The sequence below is a fragment of the Varanus komodoensis genome, unplaced genomic scaffold (genome assembly GCF_004798865.1).
Source record: "Varanus komodoensis strain SLA01 unplaced genomic scaffold, ASM479886v1 scaffold13_1, whole genome shotgun sequence".
Classification (NCBI taxonomy): Eukaryota; Metazoa; Chordata; class Lepidosauria; order Squamata; family Varanidae; genus Varanus; species Varanus komodoensis.
The window spans coordinates 4,216,747-4,230,077 of record NW_025335408.1 but is presented as its reverse complement, the minus strand read 5'-3'; the positions used below and the strand labels follow the sequence as shown (position 1 = coordinate 4,230,077).

General features: G+C 39.7%; 1 protein-coding gene across 4 annotated transcripts in view; it reads left to right on the top strand.

Moving 5' to 3' along the window:
- Positions 1–11,837, top strand: part of TMEM117 (transmembrane protein 117) — a 214,907-nt gene extending 203,070 nt beyond the window's left edge. For 2 of the 4 annotated variants that reach the window (XM_044422904.1, XM_044422905.1), the window contains 2 exons: positions 1,346–1,475; positions 8,955–11,837. In XM_044422904.1, coding sequence (XP_044278839.1) covers positions 1,346–1,475; positions 8,955–9,595 — 771 coding nt within the window. In that variant the 3' untranslated portion in view covers positions 9,596–11,837. Of the gene's footprint in view, positions 1–1,345; positions 1,476–8,954 lie in introns of those variants that run through there. The other 2 variants (XR_006413964.1, XR_006413963.1) reach the window with 1 other exon arrangement.
- Positions 11,838–13,331: the final 1,494 nt, after the last annotated feature.

Here is a 13,331-nt window from a genome sequence, read left to right as displayed (position 1 = left end):
CCTAGAAGCATAGACTCTCAGCATTACTGACTAGGAACCCCTTTTGCCTTTGGCTGTAGCTCTGTTTGCCTACTGATGCTATGACCAGGTGCTTTCTTGCTAAATCATCTATCCATGATCTGGTAGTTTAATTATGGCAGCAAGGACTATTACTGGAAAGGAAAAGAATCAATTTCTGATTATAGTTTATAATGAAGCTCAGCAAGGACTCCATTTTTTCCTCTTTTCACTGGTCCTGTAATAATTGATTATCACAATGCAATTATCCACAGAATGTGCTGCTAAAGTTGTGAATGTTAATAATCTAAGATTTACACAAAGGTGCTCTTGGATCACAGGTCAATGAAGAAAACTGCTGTTTAACTGGTTGCATGCACTTGTGCTGGATGAATTTAAAGTTAATGAATTATTTTATAAAAACCGAATAAAGGTCTACTTGGTTTCTCATGTTTTCATAACAAGTGGCCGAACTGAGAGGTTAGAAGTGGGAGAAATCCTAAGATAAGGAAGTTCATGGCAGAAAAAAGTATCCCGTCCTTTCCTTCTGCTTAAAGCTATACGCAGTTGCTGCAGAGCTCCTCTGAATATTTGGAAGCCCTCCTGATCAAGGTGGAATAGAGTTCCTCACATGAATTTTCTTGAGTTAACTCATCTTTGGATTCAAGACTAATTGGTGCTGATTTTCCCATCCCTCAGCAGCCTGCTTTACCCCATCTTACATTCTTTAAAAAAGGCCCTGATCTTCAATATAAGTTTTGGGCAGGTGTATATAGGAAGAGACAACCTTTCAGGTAACCAGTCCCCAAGCTATTTATGGCTTTGAATATCACATTAATGATGCTAGTAATGGCTGTTCCTCTGCAGGACAAGTACAAGAGGGAACATAGCTCAGAGGCAGAGTACATGATTTGCATGCCCAGACTTCTAAATCCATTCCCTGGTCTAAAGGATTAGATAACCAATTATGCTTCAGACCCAGGAAAGCTTCTGCCTGTTGGAATAAATAGTGCCGAGATTGATGGACAAATAATCTGACAGATATTCCTAGAAGCTTTGGGAGATCTCTGCACATGAGTAACCCTGGCATTGTTGTTAGCATCTTCTCAGGTGACATGTTTCCTAGACAGAGGTCTTGTGAGAGCAACTGCAAAGTTCATGAAGGTGATATACTCATGTAGTATGTTCATTCAATTCCACATGGTTCTAGCCATAATGATCACTTGCAGAATCCACTCCGCAGTTGGATCAATCATCACATTGAATCTTTCAGTTCTTTTTGAACCACTTTTTATGATGGGAAAGTAGGCTGTACATATTTTAAGTGTTTTCTTTTCTTTCTCACCAGGATTGGGAGTTCCCACATTTTATGGGAGATGTTGATGTAAATCTTCCTGGCTTGCCTGCTGCACACTTCCAGTTTAGATTACCTCATTTCCAAAAGATTTTTAAGGAAGAGTATCATATACATATAACAGGTATGTGTTGTTTGGCATTCCCTTTTTATTTTAAATCTGGGAAAGGTATGTAGTCAATTATTCTAAAGTGATACAGTCCAGAATTCAGTGATTCCAGAATTCAGTTCATTCTACATAATTAGGGCTGGTTTCCCACAAATGACAGAGGAGATGATGAAATTTCCTGGACTTCACACTACAAGTTGTAGGGGAGAAGGTCCACGCATCCAGTATACTTGGAATATTCACATACCAGACAAATGGCTTGGCTAGAATCCTTCACTCACACTTGCAGTTTTGTCTCTTTTGTGGGTTGGATCAATTTATTGGAAATGCTTTGGTGCTGCAATCCTATCTGTAGTCTGATATGGTATCTTCCAGGAATTTTCTTTTACTGCACTAAATGTTTCATATAGACCAGGCCTTCCAAAACAGCTCTATGATGTTAGCCTAACCTTGCTACAGTTTTATTCAGCTACCATTTTATTTGTGATCATGTCATCTCTGGCCCTCCCATTTGCTGTTATTTTTAAAAGGCTGCTTAGACAGCCTTTGCCTAAAAACAAACCTGAAGATGTAGCAGCACCTGGCATTCAAGGGGAATAGGAATACGGATGTCCTCATAGCAGCTAGATTAAAAAGTTATTCCAAATATAAGGATGATTTGAATTTCCAAAGGGCTTTTGGGCTGAAGAATTTGTATCAATTATACATAATCAATAACTTAGATATAACATTTATAGTGTGAGTACAATTTATGTGCACATTTCTTTCCTATGTAGGTAGCAGACATGGGGAAAACTGAGCAGTGTTGAGATCAGAAAGGGGAATGGACTGGGAGAGTTTAAGTTCCATTGGTACCAATGGTAGCTTGTCCTGAGATGCAAATGGCAGATTCAGAGGTATTCTTTATCTGGACCTTAGTAGTTCTTGAATTCATGTGAAATAAATGTAAATAGAGAGACTAGGAGATAAACTCTTTGAAAAATCTTTCTTTTCATTGGTATTATTTCTTCCACCTAGGAAGAATTTGCATAATGGACCAGAGACATGGGATTAAATTAACACAATGATACCTACTGCAGTGTCCATATAAAATAAGATAGGGCTCTTGGAGTGCTTTGAAACTGATGAGAATCAGAAATCATCCAACTGAAGCATAAATCAGTGGGAAGCTTAGAAGTTGCCTTTTTAATTCATTATAAAATGGGGTATCCTTTGAGTGTCTGATGAATGGCATGAACCTGGGCATGTCTGATGTCCTTTCAGAGTAAAAGAATTCCTCTCAATAGGCCTCTTCTTAAAGGTGCAAGGAAGAGAATATAGAAGGGACTGAGAACAGTGGAAAGCTTAGAGGGAGTAAGTGTCACCCTTCCCATTGAGAAGGCCTACATGCATACTGCATTATCAGACGGAGATCTTTCATAGTCAGGCTGAATGTGCAGTTACTGGAGGAAACAAGGCACCAAGGCACCTAGCATAGCAACACAGAGGGCTGGCTAGTGTGTCAGCTGGTATGCGCCCACGCCCCCTTATGCATTGGGTGACCATGTGATAGAAATCATGTACTCACGCACGCGCGCACACACACACACACACACACACACACACCCTGTGTGTGGTAGGAGCAGGAGCACCAAATGGCTACATGAAACATTGATGAAAATCGTGTACTGGTGATCAAAAGAGCAAGGATTATTAAATCTTTTCTGGCACAAGCCACAATCAAAAGGAAATGAAAGAAGCTGTGGGCATATTGACCATTTGGATACAAAGGAAATTCCATCGACATGCAATAAATGATTTTGGCGGTTGGAAGTTCTTCTTTATTTTCTTTGTACTGCTCTTTAAAAGCAGACTGTTCGTGGTTGGCCAATGTCTGTACAGTGCATTTTATCTCTCCCAGATGTTATAAACTGATGGGGATATTTTTGTGTGAGCATAATTTAATTGGAGAGTGGGCCATGTATAGGAGTTGTGGAATTGTATTTTCCAGCTCAGAATTAATAAATTTTATTTATTAGATTTACTAGACAAATCAGTCTATTTGAATGCATATCACATCACTAGAGATGCAAGAGCTTGCTTTATCTTAGCCATGTGCCATTTTTAGGAGAATCATAAACAGCATCAAATCAGCATGAGAAACTCCCTCTGGGTGGGCTTTGCCTGGCCCATCTGTTCTTAGATCAATGCTAGGTTTTGAGCCCTGTTCATAAACTTTGGAACTTCCTAAGCTGTTCTCTGTTGCTTACAGAGACACTGTGATTCCCTGTTTCCAAATCTAGAATTTAGAAGGTAGGAAAAATCCCAGAAATGTTTCAGATAACTGTGTTCCAGATTCATTGAAAATTATGCTCTCTTTATAAGAAAGAAGCATTTGTGGTTGTTTATCAGTCAGTTTGGAGCAAAATTAATGATATAGCTATGAAATGTGTTTTCAGACCATGAATGCTTCAGAACATTTGGCAAAGAGATATTGGTATGGTTAAGCAAATTGAAATTAAAATACTGAACAGCAGAAAGCAATATAATTTATCAGTGGCCCTTAGAATGTTTTCCCATCTCCCTTTTGCCAAAACTTCAGCATCCACTCATGCCACTCATGGACTGGCCGATGGGCTTTATGCATCTCATGTTCTCTGAAAAAATTATTGCTTCAGTACTACAGTAGCACAAAGGCCAAACCGAATGGACTTTATAACAACACTTTAGGAGGATATTTCTTGCTGTTACCTGATGCTCTGTACTTCTAGTAATTTCTGCTCTATTCTGTTTCTATAATTGCAGTACTTTACAGACCACTGGCAGAAAATTAGTGCCCAAACAACTGACATAGCTATTTTGTTCAGTCATTCCTCTTCAGGATAAACTTCTTTGGGTAAATAATTGCTTTCTATGTGCCCTCTCATGAGGGTTAGCATAGCCTGATTTACCAGACATTCTCCCCTTGAATTTTAAGTTGCCAAGTGAATTCCAGCAAAGCCCTGTTTTTAAAACCCTGTTTGGGAGCTCATTTTGTACTGGACCCCAGATTAGCCACATTGAAATGGTCCCAGGTCCTTGTCCCAGCAGCTTGAAAACCTCATCTGGCCCTAACCAAGATGAAGTTTGAAAACTCATCTGTTTGCTGTACTCCACCCCATTTCAAAACATGTTTAAAAATGTAAGTGCTGGGTTTTTGTTTTTTACATACTTCCATGCTTCAATGTTTTAACTTTCAGACCTTCTGTATGTCAGAAGCTGTTGGAATAATCCATTGATTCTCTTTACATAAGTTTACATGTTGTGAGGCCCATCCTGACTTCTGGAATAAAAATAAGCATTTTGCCCCGAGCACACAGACCACATATGATCAGTTTGTGAAAAGAATGCTGTTTCAGCTACCTGGGCCGATAGATGTGGTACCCAGTGGGCTGCAAATATATAGAGGACCAGATAACCATGCACTGGCTGTCACATGCTTGGTAGAATGCCCAATTCATCTTGTTTAAACCACAGTCCTGGCTAAACTGCTCCATTAACTGGCATTAAATCAATGCATTTGGTAACAAGTGTATTCCCTCACCCATGCGGCTCATACACAAATGATCTCTTAGGAATCCGGGACACCACATATGTTAATAGTGAACTCATGGGACTGGTGTACCACAGATTACAGTCCCCATTTTAGCAAAAGTTTCAGAGTTTTAAATAAATAAATAAACTATGCCATCCCCTTAATCCTACGGTTGATCTATGGAGAATGAACCACATGGCTGGCAAAACTCAGCACAGAATGTAATTCATTGTCCAGCAGGTCTCTATCAAGGCCAGCTAACAGAAACATCAGCAGTATTGATGCTGTAATGTATTCCATTATTCTTTTATGCTTCAGGGAACACCTCCCATGCTTGAAACACAGTGCTGACTTCTATTTATAATTCCTTTGTCTGGGGTGTTCCTAATGTGTGTTTTAGTCCATGTTAAATACGTTTTTATCTTCATTTCCATTCTTCCATTTATCTCTGTACATAGAAAGATCTTGCATTTTTGACTCTGCTTCACTCATCTGGATTTCCCTTGACAGATGGCTCATTGCATTCTTTCCTAGGCAGCAGTTTATGTAAATACACAGGGTAGCCTAGTTTCTATGGTACCCAGGGAGATTTGTAAGACTTAAAAGTAAGTTTAGTTATCCACTCTCCAACTGTTTCCTTGTTAAAACACATTTAGGGGCTTGTCTGGATTCTTTAAAATCTATTTTATTATCCACCCACACTGGAGTTCCATATAGTTATATTCATTCAGTTAGGATTCAGTATATAAATACTAAAGATAATGTGCAATTACTCCATGGGAAATTGTATGGCAATGCATCTGTTATAGAATTATTGAATTATAGACCAAGCAGTATCAGAAAATAATTTACAGAATGTGTAAATCGGGATATGTCTTCTAGAAATGGAAGTGCTTTGCTCATGAAAGGACTGTGTCTGATTTTTGGAAGCCCTCTCCAACCAAAGCTCACCCCATTTAACAGGGTTTTTACAACCCTCTGTGTAGAATTTTCTTCTCCTTGCCATATGGGGAGGATGGGTGGGTAAGTCCACCTCCACCAGCCCAGTTACATATGCCTAAATCTGGAGCCAACCCAGTGTTCCTCACCTTTACTCTGACTAGCAAAATTCTGGAAAACTTCCAGGGTCAGGTGCAGGTTAAACCATATATGAGGTATACTGAAGAATTCTTTGTTAGTATATTTAGTACTCTTGTCAATTTAAGTATTTTTTTCCTGCATAATATCTAATCAGTCATATGTATAGCAGAACGATTTAATAGCCATTCATTAGATAAGTTTAAAAAGGGATGTCTCAGTTGTTGTGTACATGTGTGTTGCATGCAGAAGGGTCTAGGCTCCCTGGTCTCTCCCATTAAAAACGGAATGAACAGCAGTGGACAGTACAGTCATCCTGTGGCTGAGAACATGGAGGTCAGATGGAGAAATACTCTGATCTGATGTAAGGAACTTCTACATTCCTATAAAGTATGTGCAAATGCTGGTGACAGGCTAATAGTTATCCTGGATAAAATAGATATGGTGCAGAATAGGGATCAATATGCATTATGGCAGAAATGCCTATTGAACTGGGAATGCTACTTAGTAACATCAACCTGAGTAATTTAAGTGATGAAGTCATCTCCAAAAAGAATTTTGCTGGCAGTTGTCATCTGCACAGAGATGCTGATGGCTACAGCTAAGGCAGAGTATGTGTAGCTGGATTCAGTATGAGCACTCCAGGCACAGGGATGCCTCTGGGACCCTGCAGGCAAAAATAGAAAGGTCAGAGGTAAAAAAACAAAGCAATCCAAGCAGAGCAGTTGTTACTGAAGTCTCTGAGGGATTACTGTTTGGTTCATCTGTGTACAGTGTGTGTGTCTGCAAACATGCTAGGAAAGCATTCGGTGGCAGCACAGGGCTTTCTGGTGGAACAGAAGCATTTGACATGTTTTGCAATTGAGGTAACTGATTGATGAGAGAACCGAAGAGCAAAATGTAGCTAGATGGAGAGCTGTAGCTGAATTTGGGTCTGAACGTCTGTAGGTTGAACTCAGCCCGCAAAGGTACTTGAAGTATTTCTTCTTGGAATGTCCAGTGCCTGAGTCAAGTAACCACACAGGTTCAGGACTGTCTGCAGGGAAGGAAGGCAGAAATGACATAGCCCTGTTTTCTTCTGTGGATGCTTAATGGACGTTGTAGCAATGTTGCTGAAGCAATGTGGCTTCTCTGGACTTTAGTCTGAACTTTCAAGGAGCTATCCATGGTTCTGAAACTGGCCCAGGGCCTCCAAAATAGGTTCTGTGTCATAGATAGCTCCTTGAAAGTTCAGATTACAAACCAGAATTAATACACTACCCCACTGACACAGAGATGTCCAGCCTCCATGGATCATTTGCCAAGCCACTGAATTTGAGGAAGGCTCCATAGCAAAAGAACAGGCAGTGCAGCCTATATAGTTCTCACATTTGAGGAGCAATTCCTAATAAAACAAAGGGGACTGTTTATGCCAGCATAAAAAGCCAGTGTATAAATAACATCTTTGGCTTCTTATGCAAAGATTTATGGAAGCTCTGGTAAAGAATATAATTATTTTATGGAAAATAGCAACAGTTTGAATGGATTTGCTTTGGATACTATCAAATAAGTCTGCAATAATACTTTCCAATATATCCATAAACAACGAAGTGGTGCCCAAGTTTGAAATGCAGATGCTAATCATGATAACTATATCTCCAAGAAGGTTGAAAAATGCTCACAGTTGTGTTGATGCAGATCAGCAGACCAGTTTTAGCAGTTTTCCTGTCCAGCCAGGGCAGGTCTGTTGAAAACCTTGGGGTATTAGTTGCCCATTCAGGACTGGGCCTCCCAAAATACTTTTCATTACACAATAGACACTATATTGCTAGCAGTCTGCAGAGGTAGCAGATAATACCCTCCAGTGTATTTGCTGATAAAAAAGATCTGGTACTGCATTCCTGAGAACCTTGAGTCCATTGTATTGCTGTTCTAGAGAAGACAAAAATCCTATAAGAATGCTAAAATTTCTTTAGCTCTCTTGCGGCAGCCTGTGAGAAACTTAGCATCTTTGGATGACTGCTGTTTCTCTCTTTCTCCGAGCTGGGAGCTGCGTAGCAAAGATTCAGGGAAAAGATGAGATGATTCCAGAAGGGATTTGTGCAACAGTGGCTTTTGAGGAAACATTCAAAGACATGGCAATTGAATAGAGAAGGAGAATGTATCACCAGTTTTTCCAAAGACAGGAGTCAAGTTGGTTGTATACTTGAGCTTAGGAGAAGTTAGCATAATCTCAATTTACCACTTACCAAGCAAAGTTTATCAACTCATATCTGTAAGAGGCACATAGAGGAAAACGTCCAATTATCCAAACCATATTTAATAACAACTGAATCATAACTATTGCTTATAACAACTGTGGTATGGGCCCTTGATGACAATTACTGCAAATTTCTATGATAAAATATTTGATTGTGAAATGATGCAGCTACTTGTATCAGTTTCAGAAAACCAGCATTCTACTAATATGTGTGTTCCATAACAACTCGTCAGTAACTTAAGATGACCCATCAGCAGCAGCCATAATTTTTTTTAGAAAGGAATTTTGTGTAACTATTTTTAAAGTTCTGAAGAGGCTGCTGTTTCAGCTTATTGACCTACAATGCATCTCCTAGTGGTTTAATTGATGGGTCACCTACAAATGACTGTATGAATTCAATTTGTTGTATGACTGGCTTGCACTCCTTAGTGATTTATTACAGGGCCAGACTTCATTCCAGAACTGTAGAACTTACTTAGTCTCAAACCTTAGTGGAATTTTAATTACATTAATTGAAAAGACTCTCTTATTTTTCCAAGGGATGCTGCCTGGCCTATTTCATTCATTGTCCTTATGGAAAGACTTGTCCAGTAATTATCTTTTTAATGTTTTTCTCCTGCTACAGGCAAATGGTTTAACTATGGAATCATATTTCTTGTACTCATCTTGGATCTGAACATGTGGAAGAATCAAATATTTTACAAACCACACGAATATGGGCAATATATTGGTCCCGGTCAAAAGATCTTCACTGTGGAAGACTCAGAAAGCTTAAAGGCCCTCAACAGAACCAAACTGTCTTGGGAATGGCGGTCAAACAACACTAACCCTTTGACCAACAGGACCTATGCTGAAGGGGACATGTTTCTGCACAGCCGTTATATTGGCGCAAGTCTAGATGTCAAATGCCTGGCCTTCATTCCAAGTTTACTGGCTTTTGCTTTGTTTGGGTTCTTCATCTGGTTCTTTGGGCGATTTCAGAAAACCGATCAAGGCATGGAAAATCTTGACAAGTCATACACACGCATGAAAAGGAAATCACCCTCAGATGTGGGCATGACACGAGAGAATACACAGGTTTTAGCAGAAGAGCCTTTAAGCCTTGAAGACCCTCATCTGGTATCCATCAAGTCAGACTTGAGTGAGATTGTGTTTAATTCTTCACTCCTAACATCTGAAAACCTTAGCTCACATTTAAATGAACAGCCAAGTCCACTGCAACCAATAAGGGAACCCACTGTATCTAACAGTAATACTTTAACCTAGTAACATCCCTCTCAGAAGGATCAAAACAAGAAATTATTGTGAGATCGCATTGTTCCTTTTTTGTAAGTGACAGTTTACATAGTCTTTAGAATAAGAAACAGATACAACCTATACCCCAACGGTGCTCAACATGCTTTTTTCTATGACTTTTTTTCTATTTATATTATATGACTTGTGCCTATTGTATTATATCAAAAATTCCTTTATAGATTGCTTCTAAAAAATTGCAATAGTGTACTAGATGACTATTTGCAGATATAAAAGCTACCTTGGTGGTGCCTTGAAACATTAAATTGTCTAACTCAAACATGTAGAAGAGATATGAAGCTGTTCTTAGAAGTATTTTGAACAGGCCATTTTCTTTTAAATAGAGTTATTTAGAAAAGGTTGGGGCCACTGGCTGAATATGATAAGCCTCTTGCCAGACCCTCTTTCCCCATCCCTTCTGGAAGCCTGGATGATGGACTCCCTGCAGCGGCAAAGCAAATTCTTGGGGAGGGGGAGCAATGGAAACCTATAGGGGGTCTGATGCATCATACAGGCTGTGCACTGTCTGTTCTTAATTTAGAACCTCGCTGAATGGATGTATCATCAACACAGGAACAAATGTTCATGGTCGGTGCTTCTGCAAAAGGTTTCTAATAAGCAATTGCAGTGGCAGACTGGCTTTAATTTACTGAGCTATAAAGGTGATGACTTTGACAGCTGGACTTTGAAGAAGCATGTTGATTACTTTTAATTTTGCTGGCTAGCTTCCAGACAAAAATACAGATTTACAACTCTGTAGCATCAGAGTGATAATGTAGCATGGGTCACTGCTTAGGAGTATGTGACATTCTCCACAAGCAATTGCAATTAGGTGATAATACTTAATTATGTTTTTTCCATAATTAAAGATAAATTACTACTTGATCAAAAATCCCATCCCTCACCATTTTAGGAGCAAAAGTTAAAATGCAGCTTTGTTTAAAATACAGCCAGACTTTCAAAAGACACTAATCCAGTGCCAAAGAAAAAGTATGGGAATGCACTGAAGAATAACACAATCCACCATTTGCAGTGTTTGTGGAATTCTGGTTTAAATGGATTTGTCTACATCGCCATGGGAGATGTGCAATGCCACTGAGCAAACAGACTCTGGCAACAGCTTACATTGTTGGGCAATGGATTGTGGGTGGGGGGTGAGTGAATGTTTGAAAAAGAATCACAAGCACCATGGCATTGTGTTGCATTGAAGAATTAAGACTATGTCCAGTAATAATAAATAAAGCAAGAAGAAGAAAGAAAATCAAAGAATAATTGCATTTATTTTCTGTTCTGCCTTCCTAGAATGTCATAGCATTTTTCAATTGAGCACCTGCAACCCTCATTTATGAGACACTTCAGATGGCTCAAATGCAAACTCAAGTGCTGCTATAACAAAGGTTCTTTCACAGTTGTCTCCTGATGCTTCTGTATTTTGTTTCAATCTGTAGGAAGAAATGCCTGTATATAACTATTGTTCTGTAATGTGTACTTTGTGTGGCCTCTGTGAGGCAAAAATCTATCTGAATGGGCTTGAGGCCTTGTTTTGTTGCTGATAAAATATATAATAGTTGCTTAGCGACATTCTGAAGGGTGGGGAGAGACCATTGCTTTGGGTATTGTTAGAAGGAGCCTGGTTCAGGGAAATTGCTCTCTCATTTCATTGGCTGGGCATTCTAGTGAGGTAAAAAAGAATGGGTGGAAATGGCAGCTAAGGTACGGAAATAGACAGCTAAGGGTTTCATCAGAAAGGTTTGTAGAAGTTGGAATGAAGAGAGGTCTGGTTGGAATGTGGTGTTTGAGAAGGACTCAGAGAAGGCTGAGAAGAATGTAAATGGCTATTCTTTCTCTATGGGATAAACTTAGATGCCTGGTGAAGATCAGTGGTAGGGAACAGACAATGGTGTTGACCAAGAGGCTTTCCCAAGATTTTGCCAGAAGAGGACTATGCAAGTAGGGAATACAAGCCCAGGTAAACCATCCAAGCAGCCAGTGATACAACAGAAGGAGCTTGCGTGTCAGAGGAAGACTGTAGGCCAAGCTGGACCTTGTTGCAAGGGTATTTGGCTTGAGCAGAGGTTAGGGACTTTCACCTGAGGTTAAAAGAAGTCCTTAGAGGCTTATAACAGCACAAGTGCCTCTTGAGTCCCAAAGAATGGTCAGTAAGCAGTCTTTTGAAAAATCCATACAAAATATTAAAAATTACTTATGTACAAAATATTGTTTTGTTCTGTTTATCTCTGGTGTCGGTACCCACCTCATGCCTGAATCTCTTTCTTATGCCAGATGCTAGGTGGTTTTAAAGTATTCCAATGGAGTTGGGGGTAGCAAGAAATGGCTTGCTTTAACTCTAAGTAACTATAACTCTATGTTATAGTAGCAGTGGTTTCCTTAGGCCCAGACATAATAACATGTGCCATAAATATGAAAATCCACAGCTAGAAGTGACCAGTAGAAGAACAGCTTCCCCAGAGGTGACAGCACTAGTCAGGAGAGGAGATTTCTCGTGATCTGCCTGCTTTTTTTCTAATTGGCTGCATGCTAAAATTATCACACATAATTCAGCTATGCAGTTGATACTTTTCTCTGGAGAACCAAGTTTAATAAACATTCAACAACAAATAAGCCTATAGCTAAAGCCAGTCTTTGTTGACGCATGTGTTTATATTTCATTGGCATTTTGATATCCTAGGCTTGCATATTTGCCACAGCTTATGAGCTTGAAATTCTGCCATAATGTCCTTGCAACACTGATGTAATGTCAGAGCTAGTAAATGATGCATTGGTGGCATGATGGATATGTTCCATTCTAAGCACTCCTTTGCTGGCACAGGCACTCTGAGCATGAGGCGATTGGATACATAAATATTGCCAATTCGAAGATGAAGCAGAAGGAAAGCCCAGAGCCATCAGGATCACAATAATATCTAACATCATCCCTCCTTTCCCTACAGAATATTTAAAATTTTATCAAGAGACACTTTGAATTTCATTGCTTAAAATGGTAGCCCTCATTAGTGTGTTGTAAGTAGAAACTTGTTCAAGGTATAAAAAAAAAGAATTACATTTGATATTCAATGCCCATTGTTCAATAACTTATTAGAACACAGAGGTATTTGGTGGGGGGGTGTTTTTTGTTTTGTGATGCAGTAAATGATTCTATTCTAGACAGCATACTAAAAGCAGAGACATCACCCTGCCAACAAAAGTGCGTATAGTCATGGCTATGGTTTTCCCAGTTGCAATGTATGGCTGTGAAAATTGGACCATAAGGCTGAGTGCCAAAGAATTGAGGCCTTTGAATTGTGGTGCTGGAGGAGACTCCTGCAAGTCCCTTGAACCGCAAGGCGATCAAACCGGTCAGTCCTAGAGGAGAACAACCCTGACTGCTCTTTAGAAGGCCAGATCCTGAAGATGAAACTCAAATACTTTGGTCACCTAATGAGAAGGAAGGACTCCCTGGAGAAGAGCCTAATGCTGGGAACAATAGATGGCAAAAGAAGAGGTGACGGCAGAGAATGAGGTGGCTAGATGAAGTCACTGAAGCAGTTGGCATGAGCTTAAGTGGACTCCGGGGGATGGTGGAGGACAGGAGGGCCTGGAGGGATGTTGTCCATGGGGTCGCGATGGGTCAGACGCGAGTTTGCAACTAACAACAACAACAAAATGATTATATCTGTTTTCCATCTACAGACTGTTTGGGGTACATTAG